Below are 19,499 nucleotides of genomic sequence, written 5' to 3'. Positions count from 1 at the left end.
GCTGCCCCAAGTATCCATATAGCCAGCCAATCCAGTTCCCAGGTAGTTCCCTGGTTCTCTGTATCATTTGTTAAACTATACATAAAGCTGCTTTATTCAGCATTGTTCTTCCATATCTGCCCTGTTTGGCCTTGCTTAGTTTCAGGCAGTCGGACTCTGCAGCATATTGTTGCAGATCCTCAGCATAACTGCTGCGAGTGCCTCCAGGCGGGAGCGGGGGCCAAGGACACCTGGGCCTAGTGCGAGGTCGCCACTCGTGGTCTTCCATCCCCTCGAGTTACCTAGTGGCCATGCCCCAGTGTCCCCAACACTAGCAGGGGGCAGTGACTGAACCCAACCAAGGCAGCTGGCTCTCAAAGCACAACCCTCTAAGCCTGACCTATTCTATCCAGCAAGTGCAGCAGCAGGCTCATAAACTTCTATTAACTGCCCTGAAATGTTAATGCAGAGTGAAGCTTGCCCAGCCCCCTCTCGTTCCCTCCCAGACTACAGAGGGAAAACTTAAACCTCTGCAACCCAGGAACCACAGGATTAAGGTAACTGCCCTCCTACCACATCACCTTAACTGTGTTACCTCTTACTCAAATGATGCAAATTGGGCCCACTCACCCTGCCCGCCTGCCCCCACCCCATGAGGCAGAGCCCTCACACAACCCAAGGAAGCATGTAGACTGCAGAGCATTTAGAAAAGTCCTCTGTTAAATCTCAACCGTAACTACCTAGAGCTGCTGCTCCGCTCTCATCCTGGCCTTACTCCTGGAGGGGGAAGGGACTGGTTTGTACAACCCCCATGGCTCCTGCTCCTTGACTCCCACTCCTAGATGTTACACCAGAGGCAGGGGTGTCCCGGGGCATGGAAACTTTATTACAATTAAAGCAAAGTGCATGGAAATGTAGCTCTGCTTGTAATCAGTCTTGTCCCTTATCATTTTACTCTTGCAGGTACTAGGAGGAGGGGTCATGAAAATGTTGGACTTTGGGCGGAGACGGGAGCCTCGCTGACCTCACTCATTGAGCCGAGCTCGAACAGACACGGCTCTGTTCCCACAAGCCCTCCACCCTCTGCCTTACACAGCCGCAGCCTGCGGTACTCGATAGCAACCGCTCTCCTTGGAAAATAAACAGCTTGTTGTTTGATTGAGCATTAAATTGTCCAGTTAGCAAAGCTCAGGGGGTCATGGGTGTTGCCCCACCTGGCAGGGAGAGGCCTGGGTTCAGACAGCGTACCCAGGGGCAGCTGGAGCAGGTCCCGAGGGGTTAGTCCTATGGTTTGGGCAGAGAAACGGCCCCTGGGGCTAGACTGACTGGGCAGGCGGGTGAGGGCGATTGCTCTGTGTCTGAGCCAGACAGTGCTCTAAAAACGACCCCCCCACACCCAAGGGCTCGTCTACCGCTCTGAGCAGAGCAGCCCCCGACTGTCCCCCGGTGACCCGGCTGTGTGTGTGAGCGAGGCAGGCAGAGGGGGTGTCTTGCCTAGTCTGAGTAGGGCAACACAACCCCCTCCGGGCCAAACTCCCCAAGAATCTGAACCCAGAGAAACCTCCCGGGGGCTGGAGTGAGGCCAAGCCAGGAGAAACTCCAGCTGGAGCCCTGTTGTGTGAGGCGCTGGAGAGTAGCCCAGGCTTGGAGCGAGTCAGTGCGATCTGGAGCCTTTCCACCTCCAAATCCCGAGAAGCCCCATGGCAGAGAACGGCCTTGGCAGCAGAGCCCCCAGGGAAGCCACTGCCCTTTGCTACCGCTCAGCCCCCAGCACAGCCCTTGGTTTGGAGCAGGGGTTCTCAAACTGGGGGTCGGGAGCTGCCAGCCTCCGCCCCAAACCCCGCTTTGCCTCCCGCATTTATCACGGTGCTAAATATACAAATTAATTGATAAGGGGGGTCGCACTCAGAGGCTTGCTGTGTGGAAGGGGTTGCCAGTACAGACATTTTGAGAGCCGCTGGTTTAGCGAGAGAACACGGACACGTTTATTGAACAGACTGGAGTGACAGCGAGAGGCAGAGAGAAACGGCTACATGTAAAATAAACTCATAACACGCCCAGCGGGAAGTGACAAGACACTGCTGCGCTAATGAAGTTTAGCTCACCTAAATTAACGACTCAGTTGGCTGCGACACCCCCCGCCCCTCCCATTGTAAGACAAGCACCCCGGCAGTCTGTCCCCAGGTGAAGGGTACCCGGGTGGATCTCTGCACCCTCTGCCATCGGTCCACATTTCCCGCTGCTGCGGGGTCTGCTGAGATCTCCCCAGCGAGTTCACCGTGCCTCGCCCCACACTTCGCTCAGTGGGGAGCGCACCCATTGCAACATGACATTTAGCCTGACAAGCGTCTCCTGCCTGAGAGGAACTAGGTTCTCCCCTTGGGGAGAGCACCCGGCTCCCAGGCCCCCAGAGCAGAACGGTCCGTGTAAACGCACAACTCCCCTCCCTTCCCAGCGTGGCGACAATCAGGGTGACGCAGGCTTGCGGCAGAGGCCTCGCCCAGCAGCCTGGGACAAACTGCCGTGGAGAGACCAGACCCAGGGACCCAGCTGGCACCAAGAGGTCCCCGGGTCACGGCCGGTGCCCCCCTCACGGCTTCTCCAGCTGCATGTCGAGCACGTGGAGGTTGGCCACGTCCTGGTAGGTGGCATGCAGGCCCCGCGAGATGTCCTCGTACATGGAGCACTCGTCCAGGTTCAGGCCCTAGTGTGGCAAAGCAGAGGGGGCTGGCTCGTATGGAGACCGAGGGAGAGGCTCAGCCCCCGGCACCTGCCCCATAGGGGCCATGTGGGGAGGGCGGGGCCCAGTCACAGCGGCTGATGCTTCCCAGCCCCTCCTGCCCCACACAGACCCACAGCACTTCACACAGCAGTGGTGGGGTGTCCAGAAGCACTGGGTGACCCCCTAGCGCTTCACTGGGGCAGGCACTGACTGCAAGGGGCCAGCGCCCCCCGCTGAGCCCCCCACACTGCGCCCTGCAGCCCAGTGCCCCCTAGCTCTTCACTGGGGCCAGCACTGACTGCCAGGGGCCAGCGCCCCACACCCCGCTCCCTGCAGCCCAGCACCCCCTAGGGCAATCTCCACGTTACCCCACTCTGCGCTTTGCAGCACTGGGGGCCTCCCCTCCGTGCAGGGATCCTGGCTGACCCTTCTTAGCTGTGCTGGGCAGGGGCCAAAGGCTGGGACCTCCTGTTCCCATAACCTCCCTGACACAACCCCACCTGCGCCCCCCCAGCTCACCTCGTACAGATTCTCCTCTTCGTACTCGTTCTTCTTGGACTGCAGCAGCCGCTCATTCTCCCATCTCTTCTGCAACAGCCAAGGGGAGCAGGCGTGAGGCAGGGGCCGTGCGGCGTTCACCCCACCCCCACAGTGAGCCTGCCTGGGGATCACACTGCCCCCCCATCAAAGCAGCCCGTAGGCACTAGGGGGACCCTGATGCAGGCTCCCCAGGACGGGGGGCCAGGCCCCAGCCCACGGTCAGTGTCTGGGGGTCCCAGGACAGAGGGGCTCACCCTGAAGAGGAGGAAGATGCCGGGCCCCACGGCACAGAACAGGAGCAAGATGCCCTCGGCGGTGATCAGCTGGTTCTTGGTGGATTCCCGCATGTTCAGGAAGGGAACCGGGATGGGTTCTGCAACACCAGGGGGAGGGGGTCAGCTCCGCTCCAAAGTCCCCAGAGCCTCCCCCGCCACTGCCATTCAGCCCCCTCTGGGGTGGGATGAGTTTCACCACCACGCAGCCCCCTCTGGGGCGGGACGAGGTCCCACACACACCACGCAGGGCCCTCTGGCATAGGGCAGGCCAGCTGCACAGACTCCCCGCCTCCCCCCCCAGCTGTTTACCAGCAGAGAGGCCCAGGGGGACTGAGGGAGGCAAAGGGAACTGTCCCAGCTGGGGTTTGACTGGGGACCCCGCAGCCACCCTGGGCCAGGTGGCTTCTGTTCTGCTGCATGCCCCCGGTGACCCCCGGCCCTCACTCACTGCGAACCCGCAGGTAGGTGCCGCACGACTGGCCCCAGGCCTCGTCAGTTTGCACCTGGCAGAAATACAGGCCGATGTCGCTCTTCCTGGCGGAGTGGAAGCTGAGGATGGAGACGCCGGTGCCTGCGGTGATGGCCACGCTGTGCTGGGGACCGGTGCCATTGGCCACCAGGATGGGCTCGCTGCAGTTCCGAGAGGCTCGGCTCCAGGTGACCCGGGCCCCAGACGGGGCTTCGAACCGGCACTCCAGGGTCGCCCGGCCCCCCTCAGGGACAGTCACAGAGGTGAGGCCAGCCTCCACCTTCACAAGGCTGTTCTCCGCCAGGAGCTGGGCGGCCGGGCTGGTTTGCACCCTGACCACAGGGCGCCTGGGCCAAGGGGTGCTGGGGGCCGGGAGGACCTCGGTCACATTCGAGGTGGTCCCATTGCACAGCGCTGTCGTGTTTGTGCAGAGCTCGTGGCAAAGATGTCCTGTGGGGGTGGGGACACACCACAGCTCACCAGCCGGAGCCTTGGGGATGGGCCTGGTGGATTCAGGGGGATACCAGGTGGAACAAGCCTAGGTGGACAAGCTGGGGATACTGTGTGGGACAAGCCTGGGGGACAATCTGGGGGGGATACTGGGCAGGACAGGGGTGGGGGATCGGGAGGGGGAATACTATGCGGGACGAGCCTGCGGGGATGAGCTTTGGGGAGGAAGATCTGGGGGCAGCAGGGGGCGGGTGGATGCTAGGCCGGATGGGGCACTGGTCTGACCTAGGGGGAATACCAGACTATCCAGGGTGGGGAGCCAGCAGGGTGGGAGGGAGGCTGCCCTGGCCCCCCAGCCCCTCACTGACTCCAGGCCCCCCGGAACCTAGCAGCAGAGACTGCAGGTGAGGGGGCCTATTCTGCTCCTACAGCCCTCTCCCCCCTCTGCCACGGCTCCCGATCACCCCCAGAACCCAGAGCAAGGAGATTGTGGGCACAGAGTGAGATGGGGCTCACTTCTAGTGGTTAGAGCAGGGGGGCTGGGAGTCAGGACTCCTGGGTTCTCTCCCCGGCTCTGGGAGGAGAGTGGGGGCTGGTGGTTAGAGCAGGGGAGGCTTCCCCCCCTTGCTGCCAGGCATTGCAGGACTGGGTGGGTGTAGGTCTGTGACAGATGGATCAGTGAGTTGCACCTTCCCTGGATCAGCTCCCCCCATCCCGTGCTGCTGTCTGTCCCTCTGTCTGTTATATCACAGATTTGCATCCGACCCCACCCCAGAGATTAAAAAAAAGGAACTAACCCTTAGCCCCCAAACCACCAGGAACAATCAGCCAGCCCCAGAGACAGGCCACCCTGCACAGCGGGGATGGGGCCAGGGGCTCAGAGATGCCTGCACCCCAGGGCCACCCCCCCATTCGGATCACTCAGCTGCAGCCCCTGATACCAGAGCCTCCAGATGCTTTCAGTTCCTCCTTTCAGTCTCTGTTGACAGGAAGCGAAACTAGCAAAGAAAAGGCCAGATTCTACACCTGACCCTGTTCTGGGGGTTTAGGGGCTGGCCTGGCTCAGGGGATGGGGGACGGGCACGGGGCCTTTTCCCTCTAGGGGGCGCTGGCTGATCTGCCCCAGGGCAGGGCCTAGGTGCTTGTGGGGCGCTGAACGGAGAGCTCTGCCCAGCCAGTCCTTCTCCCTCGGCCCAGCGCTGCTGGCAGATTACTTAGCTTCAGCTGTGATTCTGCCCATTGCCGGGGCTCCCCATCCCCCCAGATCCCTCGTGGAACCTACCCGGCAAGAGGCAGAGGGGGATCAGGACACAGACCCACGCTGGCCCCGTCTCCATGGTGGTCGGGGTTCACGTCTCCTGGTGCCGGGGTGCGGAGCAGAAGCCCTGCGTGCTGCAGCCGGCTCTGCATGTGCAAAGCGTCCGTCCGGGTCCTGGCTTTTCTCCTCGGTGCCCATCAGCAGGAGATGCGCCCCACTGCATGCCCGCCCCCGCGGGTCCTGCCCAGCTCTGCAGCCTTCCGGCCTCACGCACTAGCTCGAACAGCTGCTGGCAGGCTTCACGCTTGGCTAGGAGACTTCCACGGTGCTGGGGGACTGGGATGGGGGATTCGGGGGGGGGGGGTACTCTCTGGTCCCCAGGGCCAGCCGAGGGGAGCTGTGTTGCAGGGAGTGGGGTGGGAATTCTCAGGGCAGTAGGGATCTGTGTGCACCACACAGGCCACAGCCTGGCCCCCAAACCATCACCGGAGCAGATCTCAGAGCTCAGGGATTTAACATGGTCAGGGACGGGGGATCCGTGGTCCAGCTTGTGGTCTCCCAATGCCCTGTCCGACCAGGTCTAGCTCCCCCTCCCGGCCAGGGCACGTCTGGCCTTTCGCTGCTGAAGTGAAGAGCCCCCGACCCCGGAGCCGAGAGATAGGGACCAAGTCCCCCACAACCCGCCCTGGGCCTGGCTGAACAGTGGGAGCTCCTGGCAGCTTGGCTCTGGGGCAGGGCTTTGAACCCTTGAATCATCCTCAGGGCTCTGCTCCGGCCCCTCCCCAGCGTCTCACTAGCCGGCAGGGAGCGCAGGGGGCCCAGCACCAGCCGCAGGGAATGTGGGGGGCCCAGCACCAGGCGCGGGGAGCGCAGGGCCCAGCACTGGGCACGGATCCAGCCACGTGGCCCCTGCGCCAAGCCCAGAGGGGAGATCCCCTCCCCGCACCTGCCGAGACCCCTGTCGGTCCGGCCAGGGACTGCGCTGCAGGTGTGTGTGTCCCCCCTGGCAGCCAGTGCTGAGCCCAGTGCGGCACTAGGGGGCGCTGTGTGGCAGGGCGTGGGGTGGGGCCTCCGGGGGGTCAGGTCGGGACCCCTGGGCCAAATGCCACTTTGCTGCCTGCGTTTGGCCCCGGCCGCGTCAGTGGGATGCAGGCTTTTCCTCTTCAGCTTCTCTCTCAAACTGCTGTGTGGGGAGATTTGTAACCAGCCCCTGCCCCACCCCAGAGGCAGCTGCATGCCAGCGCCAGGCGAGGGGTCCCTGTATAACTGGCCCCTGCCCCACCCCAAAGGGGCCAGGTCCCTGCCACTGTGTGAGGGGTCCTTGTACAAACAGCCCCCGCACCACTCCAGAGGCAGCTGCATGCCAGCGCCAAGCGAGGGGTCCCGGTACAACCGGCCCCCGCCCCGCCAGGCCGCGCTATTCTGGGCCGCAGGGTTAGTTCCCTGCGCGGTAATTTCAGACGGGGCTGGCGCGGCAGGCGCAGCACCCGGGGTTCGCCGCCAGAGGGCGCGCACGCAGCAGGTGGGGGAGGGGCGCAGACTCCAGGCCCAGCGCAGACCCCCCCCCCCCCGACCTTCCCGGGGGAATCGGGCCCGGCACGCGGGGGCGGGGTAGAGTGCAGGGCAGGGCGGGCGATCATTAGGTGCTCACACTGGAAAGTTTGTACCCCAAACTTCTGGGTCCGGTGTGTGTGTGTCCAGGGGAGTCGGTGGGGTAGAGGTAGGGGTACGGGGGGCTGGATGGGGCGCAGGAAAGGCGGGGGAGCTGGGCAGGATGCGGGGGGGCTGGGGGGTGCAGAGCGCAGTGTAGGGAGTGCTGGGGTTGCCGTGGGGGGCTGGGGTGCAATCAGTGGCGGTGTAGGGGGTTGGGGCGGTGCAGGGGGGCTAAGGGATGCAGTGGGGAGCTGGGGGTGCAGTCAGGGGGTGGTGCACGGTTGTGGCAGCGTAGTGGGGTCATGCTAGACGGTACAGTCAGTGGGGGTGCAGGGGGTTGGCGTGCAGCAGGGGGTGCAAGAAGGTTTGGGGGCTGGGGTGGTGTAATGGGGGCTAGGGGTGGTGCGGGGGTGCAGTCGGGATCTGGGGGTGCAGTCAGGGGGTGGTGCGGGGCAGTTGGGGGGCTGGGGCGGTGCAGGGGGATCTGCGGGTGCAGTCAGGGGGTGGTGCGGGGCAGTTGGGGGGCTGGGGCGGTGCAGGGGGATCTGGGGGTGCAGTCAGGGGGTGGTGCGGGGCAGTTGGGGGGCTGGGGCGGTGCAGGGGGATCTGGGGGTGCAGTCAGGGGGTGGTGCGGGGCAGTTGGGGGGCTGGGGCGGTGCAGGGGGATCTGGGGGTGCAGTCAGGGGGCGGTGCAGGGGAGTTGGGGGGTTGGGGGGGTCTCGGTCTCTAGTGGCCCGGCCAGGAAGCGCTGCAGGGAGCGGGGGGGGGGGGAGCCCGGAAAAGGCAGCGGCTTCCTGCTCCCGCCCCCCCCGGTCCCGCCGCCGGAGCCGAGCGCAACGGAGCGGCCTGACCAGCCCGGTCCCGGTCCCGGTCCCGGTGCGGAGCGAGGGGCCGGTAAGACCCGCCCCGAAGCGGGCCTGGGGCCGGGGGGCGCGGAGCGGAAGTGGCGTTTCCGGTGGGAATCCCCCGGACTCGCGTCGCGGCCCCCCCTCCCCCGGAAGGTGCCCGGGTGGGGCTGGGAGGGTTCGGGGGGGCGCTGTGGGGCAACGGGGGGTTCTCGGGGCTGGGAGGGCTCTGTGGGTCCGGGGGGGCCGGATCTGAGCTGTCCCCCGGAGGGGCAGGGACCCATGTCCGCCCCCGCAGGCCAGTCCTCACCCCCGCCCCAGAAGTGGCGCCCCCTAGAGGGGGAAGCCCCCCCCGCACCCCGTCCTCCTCCCGCTGGCTGCTGTGCTCCACGGAGCGGGTGCTATGGGGATATTGGGGGGACAACCCCCGTTCCCCTCCCTGCCCCCCCAGCGGCTCTGCCCCTCAGACTCCCAGCCCTGGCCCCACACCAGGCAGCTGGGGTGAGGGTGCCCCTGTAGAGACAGATGGGGGCTGGGAACCTGGGGGGGCAGATCTCTCCTCCCTCCCGCCCCCCCCCCGATTCCTGCCACGTCTAGAATTGGTGAAATCTTTCACTGGATTCTACCTGCTATCTCTGACCCCCCTGGGACAGGCTGGGCCCAGGCAGGGACCCACTCTGGGGGGAGCCCAGGGCCCCCCCCATCCTGCAGACACAAAGACCCCTCCCCCACCTGCCACCTGTCAGGAACAGCTGGGAGCAGCCCGAGAGATCCTGGGAGTCACCAGCAGAGACTGGAGCCCCTGCGGGAGCAAATGTGTCAACAATTCCCAGAAGGGGGGGAGCTGCAAGGGGCTGCGGGTCGGGAGTGAGGGGCACCGGCAGAGCTGGGGGGGGGCAGGAGCCCAGGGTGGGCTAGCAGGGGCTGCGGGTCAGGAGTGAGGGGCACCGGCAGAGCTGGGTGGGGGGGCAGGAGCCCAGGGTGGGCTAGCAGGGGCTGCGGGTCAGGAGTGAGGGGCACCGGCAGAGCTGGGGGGGGGCAGGAGCCCAGGGTGGGCTAGCAGGGGCTGCGGGTCAGGAGTGAGGGGCACCGGCAGAGCTGGGGGGGGGCAGGAGCCCAGGGTGGGCTAGCAGGGGCTGCGGGTCAGGAGTGAGGGGCACCGGCAGAGCTGGGGGGGGGCAGGAGCCCAGGGTGGGCTAGCAGGGGCTGCGGGTCAGGAGTGAGGGGCACCGGCAGAGCTGGGGGGGGGCAGGAGCCCAGGGTGGGCTAGCAGGGGCTGCGGGTCAGGAGTGAGGGGCACCGGCAGAGCTGGGGGGGGGCAGGAGCCCAGGGTGGGCTAGCAGGGGCTGCGGGTCAGGAGTGAGGGGCACCGGCAGAGCTGGGGGGGGGGCAGGAGCCCAGGGTGGGCTAGCAGGTGCTGCGGGTCAGGAGTGAGGGGCACCGGCAGAGCTGGGGGGGGGCAGGAGCCCAGGGTGGGCTAGCAGGGGCTGCGGGTCAGGAGTGAGGGGCACCGGCAGGCTCTCTGTGTCCCTGGGAAGTCAGTGCTCCCTGGCTGGTGACCGGCACCAGGGGATTGTGGGTCGGTCGGGCCCTGGGGGGGGATGTGGCCGCGGCTCATCACTTCCTGCAGGAAGCCGAGTCTCTGAGTTTCTCGCTGTAAATAATCTGGGGCCCTTGCTTTGTTTGACAGCCCAGCGGAGCCGCCTTTCCGGCTGAGGAAGGGGGTGCACCGAGGAACCCAGGTGTCCGGGCCCAGCAGCCTCAGGTAGGAGGGGGATTTGCTGCTTGTGGTCTCGTCTTGGCATCACCTGGAAGCAGGTACCAGATGGGGAGGATGTGGGGGGTGGGGCTGCCAAACAGGCGCCCCGGCTGGGGGGATGAATTGGCCCTGCTCCCCCATCCTGCTCTCCCAAGGCCGGCTCAGGCTGTTCCCTGCTCCCCCACTCCGTGCACCCTAATCCTTACCTCCCTATTCCCTACCTGCTGCCCCCTCCCTGCCTTCGCACCCTGACCTCCACCGCCATCCCCCCTGCTCCCCACCACCTGCTGCCCCCTCAGCCCCCCTCCAACACTTTCTGGCAGCTTTAGGAATGTGAGGGGACCAATTTCCACCCCCCAAGGGAGAAGAGGGGGTGAAATTACCCCTCACCCAGTTGCTTTTGTGCTCGGCCAGGCCTGCGGAACTGACAGCCACAGGATCCGGCTGGGGCTGGGGGGCGCTATGCCAGAGCCAGCCACCGGGGGGCAGTGACTCCAGGGCGAGTGCTCTGCAGGCTCAGACAGATGTGCCCCCGCCCCCCTGCCCGGCTCTGGGCTCCCGCCCTGTCCCAGGGGTGGGGTGTGAGTCAAGCTGGCAGCCGGGAGCCCCCCTGGCCCGGTCGGGGATCTGAGGCTCTTTGTGCCACACAAACCCTGTATTCATCCCGCGCTCACCTCCAGCTCGCGCTGGAATGTCTGGGCCGGGCGAGGAGGGTGGGGTATGCAGGAGGCAGCCCCCCACACGCAGCCCCCCCAGGACCACCAAACACCCCCCACACGTGCAGACTCCACATCCCCTGCGGGGGAGGGCGGTTTGTACCAGTGGGGGGTGGCCTTTCCCATGGGGGGGCTGAGCTAGGCTCAACTGGAGTGGGGGGCAGGGAAGGATTGGGGCAGGGGGTTGCTGTCTGCACCCCCGTGACCTACCTTGGTGTCCTTGGCAGGTGGGTCCCCCCAGAGCTGGCAGCTGGGACCTCCCTAAGGGCAGGATGGAGCCGGACAAGCCATACAACGGGGTGAGTGGCTGGGGGGAGCGGAGGGCCCCCCGATACCCCATCGCTGAACGGTCTGCTTGGCCCCAGCCCCCGCCCCCCGCCCATGCAGGTGGGGGGTTGGAATTGGGGGTGAAGCTCCCCCAGGCCCTTCCCTCCTGGGCCCCTCAATCCCCCCCCTTTCTGTTCCCCCTGGTACCCTCTCTGGGCCCCTGCCCCTCCCCTACGGGGCCCAACCCACTCTCTCTCTCTGCCCCCAGGGCCCAGCACCAGGTGCCCATAGTGGGTCCAGCGTGGCCATCATCGGGGCGGAGGACGAGGATTTTGAGAACGACATCGAGCCGGTGAGGGGGGCCTGGGAGATGGGGTCCCAGGGGTGGGGCCACGGGGGCTGTGTCTTTGGGAGGGGGGAGGGGACGGGGCGTCTCGGGGCTCGGGGGCCTGATTCCCAGGCTGTCCCCCCAGACGCTGGAGGACCAGAGCAGCCCGTTCCAGAGCATGTGTCTGGTGAAGCAGCATCCGGCCTATCTCATGGCCTTTCTCCACCACGTGGTCCTGCAGTTCGACTCCTGCCCCGTGGTGAGTGCGGGGGGCTGGGCATCAGCACCCTACACCTGGTGGGGTGGTTGAGCCCCCGGCGGGAGGTGACAGGTCACTGACCTCGTGGGGACCCCCCAGGACCCTAGGCTGGTTCAGTGACCTGTTCACTCTGTCGCCGAGGCAACTGGGGGGGCTCCTGAGGGTGGGGAATTGAGGGGGGGAGGGGCGGCAGGGGGAGTGCAGGCCGGGGAGGGATCCCAATAGTGGGGGAGGGGCGGCCTGGCGAGAGCAATGGGGGGGGGTGCCTGGCAGCAGGGGAGGGGGTGGCCTGGGGAGAGCAATGGGGGGGTGCCTGGCAGCAGGGGAGGGGGTGGCCTGGGGAGAGCAATGGGGGGGTGCCTGGCAGCGGGGGAGGGGGTGGCCTGGGGAGAGCAATGGGGGGGTGCCTGGCAGCGGGGGAGGGGGTGGCCTGGGGAGAGCAATGGGGGGGGGTACCTGGCAGCGGGGGAGGGGGTGGCCTGGGGAGAGCAATGGGGGGGTGCCTGGCAGCGGGGGAGGGGGTGGCCTTGGGAGAGCAATGGGGGGGGGTACCTGGCAGCGGGGGAGGCAGGCTGAGACTTGCCTGTCCCCCCCGGCTCCCAGGTGCCCCCCGTTCTGATCCCCCCCATCCCTCCAGCTCTGCTACCTCCACGTGGATCTGATCCGCAGCATGAGCCCCAAGGAGAGCAAGAAATTCTTCCTGGATTTCTGCCACACGTTCCTGGACAAGGCGGGGGTGAGAGCCCCCTGTGAACCCCACTGGAGAGACCCCCAGAATGGCCCCCTGTCCCTGCAGAATGAGCCCAATACCCCTTCCAGCTGTTTCTTCTCCCACAAGTGACCCCCTGAGCCATTGCCCCCCCCACCCAGTGACTCCGCTGGGGCCATCAGAAGTATGAAACCGCCCTCCCCCCCGGATCCCATTCACTGCTCCCTCCACCTGCAGTTTTCAGGCCCCGGGTCCCCTTGGTGCCCCCCCAGGGACTCGACCCCTTGTTCTAAACCCCCTTCTCTCTCTCTCTCTCTCCAGCTCCTGCGTGTCCCCGTCCCGCAGCCGGTGCAGTTTGAACTGGGTGAGCGTTGCACTCGGAGCTTGGGGTGACTGGAGATAACCCACCTCCCAGCCCCCCCCATTCCCTGCTTCCCGTCCCTCAGGGTCCCCTCCCGGCCTCACCAACCGCCCCATAGATGCAGCTGCCTCTGGAGTGGGACCCGGCAGCTGTTTGTACCATGAACTGCACGGCAGCTTAGAACAGGGAGCAAGGAGAATCCTGGGGCCGGGCGGGCAGGGGGCTGCGGGGCGGGAGTGAGGGGCACCGGCAGGGCTGGGGGGGGGCGGGCGGGGGGCTGCGGGAGTGAAGGGCACCGGCAGGGCTGGGGGGCGGGGCGGGGGGCTGCGGGGCGGGAGTGAAGGGCACCGGCAGGGCTGGGGGGCGGGCGGGGGGCTGCGGGGCGGGAGTGAAGGGCACCGGCAGGGCTGGGGGGCGGGAGTGAGGGGCACCGGCAGGGCTGGGGGGCGGGCGGGGGGCTGCGGGGCGGGAGTGAGGGGCACCGGCAGGGCTGGGGGGCGGGCGGGGGGCTGCGGGGCGGGAGTGAGGGGCACCGGCAAGGCTGGGGGGCGGGCGGGGGGCTGCGGGGCGGGAGTGAGGGGCACCGGCAAGGCTGGGGGGCGTGCGGGGGGCTGCGGGGCGGGAGTGAGGGGCACCGGCAGGGCTGGGGGGCGGGCGGGGGGCTGCGGGGCGGGAGTGAGGGGCACCGGCAGGGCTGGGGGGCGGGCGGGGGGCTGCGGGGCGGGAGTGAGGGGCACCGGCAGGGCTGGGGGGCGGGTGGGGGGCTGCGGGGCGGGAGTGAGGGGCACCGGCAGGGCTGGGGGGGGGCGGGGGGAGCCGACCTGGGCCAGACCCTGCCAAGCTGGCACAGGGAGCCACCTGGTGGCCGTCCCGGAGCACTGCAGCCGGCTGGGCTGGGCTGTCTCTGAATGGCTGAACACCCCCCATTTGTCCCCCTGGTCCCCCCCCAACCGCCCCGTCACTGGCCCTGGACCCCTTCCCCACCTGGTCTCCTAGGAAAGCCCCAGATTTTACTGGGCTGAAGCTGCTGCTCAGATCCAGGATTCACATTCACTTCCTGTCCCAAACGGCCACACAGCTGGATACCCAGCCCCCGCCCCAAAGGGGCCATGTCCCAGCACCGGGCGTGGGGTCCCCGTATACCCAGCCCCCACCCCTGCTTTGTGTGTGGAGATCGTGAAATCATGTAGGGTCCCGCGGAGGGCGGCTGGGAGCAGGTCCCGTGTGGGGCCGTAGCCAGGGGAGTTGGGGAAAGGCCGGGTCCTGGGGTGGGGATTGGGAGTCTCCTTCTCCAAATACAGAACCGGGATCCTTCACGGGGCACCGGAAAAGAGTCTCAATCCCTGGCTGGGGGCACTGCTGTGCGGAAGCTCGCAGCGCCGGAGTCCCTGGCTGGGGGAAGCTCGCAGCGCCCTGTTCTCTGCCCACAGACCGGATCCGCCCTGAGCTGCTCCCGGACGACACCCTGCAAGAGTTCCTGATCGAGATCCAGAACTTCCAGGAGCCCGACATCTCGCGGCAGCTAGAGGATTTCAGGTGGGTTGCCAGGGGCTCCCATTCGGGGGGGGGGGGGGGTGAAGAGGCAGCGGTCGGGGTAATAGGGGTGGGGTAGTGTGGTGGAGGGGCTGGGGAGATGGGCGGGGGCTGGATTGGGGGGGCCGGGCGGTGCGGCGGGGGCTGGATTTGGGGGGGGCCGGGCGGTGCGGCGGGGGCTGGATTTGGGGGGACGGGCGGTGCAGGCGGGGGCTGGATTTGGGGGGGGCCGGGCGGTGCAGGCGGGGGCTGGATTGGGGGGGACGGGCGGTGCGGCGGGGGCTGGATTGGGGGGGGGCGGCGCGGGCGGGGGCTGGATTTGGGGGGGCCGGGCGGCGCGGGCGGGGGCTGGATGGGGGGGGGGCCGGGCGGCGCGGGCGGGGGGCTGGATTGGGGGGGGGGCCGGGCGGCGCGGGCGGGGGCTGGATTGGGGGGGCCGGGCGGTGCGGCGGGGGGCCGGGGGCCTGGCTCACTGGGGCCCCGCCCCCCAGGTCGAAGCGGATGATGGGGATGACGCCGGGCGAGCAGGAGCTGGCAGAGCTGGAGTCGTATCACACCCGGGATCGCGGGATCCGCGAGGCCAAGGAGAAGCAGGTGGCCGAGCTGCTGCTGGCCCGGCTGGACGAGATGCAGTGAGTGACCCCCCCCCCGACTCTCCCAGCCCCCCGGAACTCCCCTGGGACCGCGGCCCCCAGGCCCCCTCCGCCAGCCTGCCCAGGTCCCCCCACATTTCCGGGCTCAGAGCCAGAGCACCCATGTGGGTGGATGGGAACCAGCGGCGCCCCCCCCCCGCCCGCCCCACTGCTGCATCATCCCCGGGGCTGGACAAAGGCCCCGGCCCGGCCCAGGCGCGGCCATGCAGCGAGCGACTCTCCCGAGCAAGCAGAACATGCTTCCCTGCCCCACGGCCAGCCCCAGTGTGAGCGCCCCACGGCGCCATGTGGGAGGCCAGCCAGTGAGTGCCGGGCTCCTTCTGGGTGGGGGGCGGTTTATGCGGGGGCGCACGCGGGGGGCTGGTTATGCAGGGGGGAGCAGGTGGGGTTATGTTGGGGCGCACGAGGGGCGGGTTATATGGGGTGCACGCGGGGGGCTGGTTATGCGGGGGGGCAGGGGCTGCCCTGCACAGAGCACAGGACTCGAGGGGGGGTCAGGTGTAAGGAGGGAGTCTCCGGAGCCGGTAATTGACCCGGACACCTGGGTTCATGTTTCCCTGTTTCTTTCCAGCCCCACGATCTCCGCCGACGAGGAAAAAAGGTAAAACAAATGCGGGGGGCATCGTGCACCCGGGTCTCTGGATGGGGGGCGCGGGGCTGAACCTGCCCCCCCCCACAGGATGTGGGTTATGGTGTGTGTGGGGGGTGGATCACAGGTTCCTCTCACCCCTTTGGTATTTGGGCAGCAACGTTGGATTCTGCAGCTCGACTCCCCCCCTACCCTCCCCCCGGCCCCTCACTGCAGCACCTGGGGGGGCCCTGACACCCCATGGGAAATCTGGGGGGGAGACTGAGCTATTTGACTGGGGTGTAGCCAAGATGTCTGAGATAGAGCCCCGACCCCCCCCAGAACAGCCCCCCCCGGCGCCCCCTACCAGTCTCCCCCCCACATACACACCCACTGATGTACCCCACTCCCCCCAGCTCCGCGATTTTCGCCGCCATCGTGACCTACATGAAGCACCTGGGGGTTAAAACCAAACTGGGCGAGAGCAAGAAATCGAAAGGGAATTTCTTCCGCAAGAAGGTGATGTTGGGGGGGCACGAGCCAGGACTCCTGGGTTCTCTCTCTGGTTCTGGGAGCGGGGTGGGTTCTGGTGATTAGAGCGATGTGGGCGGGGCTGAGATCCAGGACTCCTGGGTTCTCTCCCTGGCTCTGGGAGGGGGGTGGGGTCTGATGATTAGAGCAAGAGGGGGTGGGGCTGGGAGCCAGGACTCCTGGGTTCTCTCCATGGCTGGAGGGGGCTCACACCTAGTCCCTTCTGTCCTCACCCTGTGGCCACCTGCGTAGCGGGGGTCAGTTTGGGGATCAGGGGTCAGTCCTGCTCTCTAACCCATTGACTCACCTTCCCCCCAACTCTGCAGATCTCGGGCAGCCGGAGGCCTGAGGAGCCCCCAAGCCGAGGAAGGGGTTCAGCCTGTTGGACGCCACGCGCTGGAACCGCGGGGAGTCCGCACAGTACGTGGGAGTGCCGGGGTCCCTCCCCCAATGACCTCTCTGCACCCCCCGAGCCCCTGGCCCCGCCCCTCCCGACACCCTGAAAGCGTTCCCCTTGCTGCCCCTTGTGTCCTCCGACTTCCACAGACCCCGAATCTCCCCTGTGCCCATGGGTCTCCCAGCCCAGATTGTCCTGTCCCCAACCCCCCGGACTCCCCGTGCCCCCCCCGACCCTCCTGGCTGCCTGTGTGCCCCCAGATTTGAAGCTCTGAGCGCATCCAAAATGCCCTACTTCTGGGATGTTGTGGGGCACCTCGTCCCCCAGCCCTGCTTCCGCTCCCCAGCTGCCTGCACCCCGCTCTCTATGAGCCAGGACATGCCCTGGGCCCGGCTCAGGGCCCGGGGGGGCCCTGCTAGGGTGCTAGTCCCAGAGGAGCTGTGGGTCTCTGCGGGGGGCCCCCATTTCTACCCCCTCAGCCTGTCGCTCTCCTTCGCTCTTCTCTCTTGCAGATTCCGAGTTCAGACAAAGCAAAGTCCCCGAGGGTGAAGGTACCGGCCCCCCCGGCCCCATGCATGGCCCCCCCGGGGCACCCCAGCCTGGGCCCCTGCCCCTCTAACGCCATTAACTCTCCCCACAAACAGTGTGTGTCCTCCTGGCAGGGGGCTGGGCTGCCCCCCAATATACTAACCCTGTCACCCCAACCGTCAATCACTGACCCCCCCCCGCACCTCCAGCACCCCAGCATGCAGTTGCTCCCCCGCCCACCCCGTCTGCATCAGCACCCATCAGCTGCGTGCGGAGTTCAGCTGCCTAGTGGTTAGAGCAGGGGGCTGGGAGCCAGGACTCCTGGGTTCTCTCCTCGGCTCTGGGAGGGGAGTGGGGGCTAGTGGTTAAATCAGCAGTTCATGCTGATTTGGGGGGGTGTCTCTGAGTGACTGACCTGCCCCCGTGTCTCCCCCCAGCGGAGAAGGCCGCGGCCCCGGAACGGAAGGGTCTCAAGTTGCTGGAGCGCAGCGAGAGCCGGGCCAAGGGGGCCGCATCAGGGACCCCAGGGCTTGACCCCCCTGGTGTTTCTGTGACCGTGAACCCCCCTCCGGAGGAGGGGACTGATGGGGAGCTGGGTAAGAGGTGGGGGAGGGGCTGGGGGAGGACATGGGGACAAGGGACCGGACATATGGGGGGGTTGGGGGAAGGTCCAAGGGGAAGGGACCAGGGGGAGGGGCTACAGCATGGCGGGGGTGCTATTGGCCCCCCAGCACCTGTCTCCTGCTCTCCCCACCCTCCCCACCACAGGGTTGGAGCCCCAAGTATCTGGTGGAGCCGGGGGAGGCCCCCCACAGCGAGCAGCCCCCGGAGGACAGTGCTGAGAACGAGAGGTGAGTCCTGCGGGGGTGGGGGGGCCACTCTGAGATGCCTCCCCCCCAGCTCTGTGCGCTGGAGTCCCTCCCAGTCTGTCTGTTTGTCCCCCTCCCCACTCTCCACTCCTGCCCCTGCATGCCCCCTCCCGCGGGGACCTCACTGGGGGGCCGACTCCCCTGAGTTGGGGGGTGGGGTGGGGGGTTTGACCCTGCTCCTGCTCTCACTTGGCCCCTTGAATACCCCAGGAGTGCCCCAGCTACTGCCCGGCCCCATGGGAGGGCAGGGGTCTGCTGGCTGGAGGCAGGGGAGATGGGAGCCAGGACTCCTGGGTTCTCTCCCTGGTTCAGGGGGGAAGTGGGGTCTAGTGGTTACAGTGTCTCTGTCTGTATTGTGGGGGGGTCCCTACTGGGCCAGGCAGCCCCACCCCCACCCTTAGGTTAACGCTCCTCTTCTCCTGCTCTTTCTTCCTAGAAAATGGAAAAGGTCGGTGACCCCCCTGAAGCCCCCCAATTTGCATGTGTGTGGGGACAGGCTGGTTCCGCGGGGAGAATAATTTAGAAACACCCACGGGCTGAGCTAAGTACCCGGTTCTTACCCTGCCGGGCCCCCCAGCACCCTCCACAGCTGGGGCATCGGGCCAGCCCTGACTGGCAGGGAGAGCACCCCTTACTGCCCCCCACAGCGCCCCCTACTGCTGGGGAGAGCAGCCCCCCAGCTCCCCCTAGCGCTGCGCTGGGGCATCGGGCCAGCCCTGACTGGCAGGGAGAGCACCCCGTACTGCCCCCCAGAGCGCCCCCTGCTGAGCCCCCAGCACTGCAGTGGGGCCAGCCCTGACTGCTGAGGAGAGCACCCCCAGAGCGCACCCTACTGCCCCCCACAGTGCCCACTAGGCTGCATGGGGTCACCACTAGTGCCAGGGAGAGCACCCCCTACTGAGCCCCCCGCCTCACCCCCTGAAGCACGACCCCCTCCCGGAGGCATGGCTGCGGGGCCCTGGTCTGATGCATGAACCCTCCCCGCCACCCCGGTTTTCACACCTTGTGCCTGATCTTGTCTTCCAATCCTTGCTTCCCATTGGCTGTTCCACCCCCCTCGCTTCTCCCATTGGTCCATTTGTACCCTCTGTGGCTTCTCCTCCTCCGTGATTGGATGATTCTGCTTTCCGTGGTTGTTACGATTCCCCCTTCGTGTCTGGTTGCGTCATGGGTTCCCTCTCCCCCCTCATGGGTGGTCCCATCTGGGGCTCCCCGTCCACGCTCCCCACGGTCTCGTGGCCCCTCCGTCCATGGTTGGTGCGTCCCATGCCCCCCTGTCCGTGGCCGGTCCATGTCGCCCTGTCCGTGGTGTCGCCCCATCCGTGTTGCCTGGTCCATGGTGTCGCCACGGCTGTGGCTGGCCCGGTCCGTGTCGCCCCGTCCGTGTCGCCCGGTCCGTGGTGTCTCCCCATCCGTGGCCGGCCCGGTCTCTGTTGCCCCCGTCCGTGTCGCCTGGTCCGTGGTGTCTCCCCGTCCGTGTCGCCCGGTCCATGGTGTCACCCTGTCCGTGGCCGGCCCGGTCTCTGTCGCCCGGTCCGTGGTGTCTCCCCGTCCGTGGCCTGCCCGGTCTCTGTTGCCCCGTCCGTGGCTGGCCCGGTCCGTGGTGTCTCCCCGTCCGTGGCTGGCCCGGTCCGTGGTGTCTCCCCGTCCGTGGCTGGCCCGGTCCATGGTGTCTCCCCGTCCGTGGCTGGCCCGGTCCATGGTGTCTCCCCGTCCGTGGCTGGCCCGGTCCATGGTGTCTCCCCGTCCGTGGCTGGCCCGGTCCATGGTGTCTCCCCGTCCGTGTCGCCCGGTCCCTGGTGTCTCCCCGTCCACTCTGAGATAGCGCGT

General features: G+C 67.0%; 2 protein-coding genes across 4 annotated transcripts in view; one reads left to right on the top strand and one right to left on the bottom strand.

The window, feature by feature from the left end:
• Nucleotides 1-1,940: 1,940 nt before the first annotated feature.
• CD79A (CD79a molecule) lies at nucleotides 1,941-7,663 on the bottom strand. 3 transcript variants are annotated; one of them, XM_073322752.1, is made up of 5 exons: nucleotides 5,718-7,663; nucleotides 3,965-4,488; nucleotides 3,496-3,614; nucleotides 3,221-3,286; nucleotides 1,941-2,683 (listed from the first exon to the last, which is right to left on the bottom strand). In XM_073322752.1, exons 1-5 carry the CDS (start codon nucleotides 5,843-5,845, stop codon nucleotides 2,570-2,572), a joined length of 951 nt encoding a protein of 316 aa, XP_073178853.1. In that variant the 5' UTR covers nucleotides 5,846-7,663; the 3' UTR covers nucleotides 1,941-2,569. The 3 variants fall into 3 exon arrangements, with proteins under 3 accessions (XP_073178853.1, XP_073178852.1, XP_073178855.1); XM_073322751.1 differs by having other exon boundaries at nucleotides 3,221-3,289; nucleotides 5,718-7,532; XM_073322754.1 differs by having other exon boundaries at nucleotides 3,221-3,289; nucleotides 3,965-4,435; nucleotides 5,718-7,521.
• A 391-nt stretch (nucleotides 7,664-8,054) lies between these two features.
• The window catches only part of ARHGEF1 (Rho guanine nucleotide exchange factor 1), a 21,075-nt gene continuing 9,630 nt past the window's right edge, over nucleotides 8,055-19,499 (top strand). Inside the window, 14 exon segments of the mRNA XM_073322999.1 lie at nucleotides 8,055-8,240; nucleotides 9,882-9,956; nucleotides 10,894-10,965; nucleotides 11,202-11,285; nucleotides 11,407-11,520; nucleotides 12,158-12,256; nucleotides 12,551-12,593; nucleotides 14,021-14,126; nucleotides 14,615-14,755; nucleotides 15,348-15,377; nucleotides 15,761-15,863; nucleotides 16,202-16,373; nucleotides 16,785-16,823; nucleotides 17,238-17,396. Of these exon segments, the coding sequence (XP_073179100.1) occupies nucleotides 10,939-10,965; nucleotides 11,202-11,285; nucleotides 11,407-11,520; nucleotides 12,158-12,256; nucleotides 12,551-12,593; nucleotides 14,021-14,126; nucleotides 14,615-14,755; nucleotides 15,348-15,377; nucleotides 15,761-15,863; nucleotides 16,202-16,373; nucleotides 16,785-16,823; nucleotides 17,238-17,396 (1,117 nt within the window). The 5' untranslated portion in view covers nucleotides 8,055-8,240; nucleotides 9,882-9,956; nucleotides 10,894-10,938.

This window comes from Lepidochelys kempii, chromosome 24 (assembly GCF_965140265.1).
Source record: "Lepidochelys kempii isolate rLepKem1 chromosome 24, rLepKem1.hap2, whole genome shotgun sequence".
In the NCBI taxonomy this organism is placed as follows: Eukaryota; Metazoa; Chordata; order Testudines; family Cheloniidae; genus Lepidochelys; species Lepidochelys kempii.
Note: the sequence above shows the minus strand (reverse complement) of the source record. Positions and strands in the feature narration are given on the sequence as shown.

Bases quoted from the DNA above. Each gene is read 5' to 3' on its own strand.
- CD79A (XM_073322751.1), bottom strand. From the start codon at position 5,845: ATGCAGAGCCGGCTGCAGCACGCAGGGCTTCTGCTCCGCACCCCGGCA. The intron at 4,489-5,717 runs GTAGGTTCCACG...TGAATCCACCAG, and splicing joins CCCCCTCTGCCTCTTGCCGG to GCCCATCCCCAAGGCTCCGG. The intron at 3,615-3,964 runs GTGAGTGAGGGC...CTGGTGTTGCAG, and splicing joins CACCTACCTGCGGGTTCGCA to AACCCATCCCGGTTCCCTTC.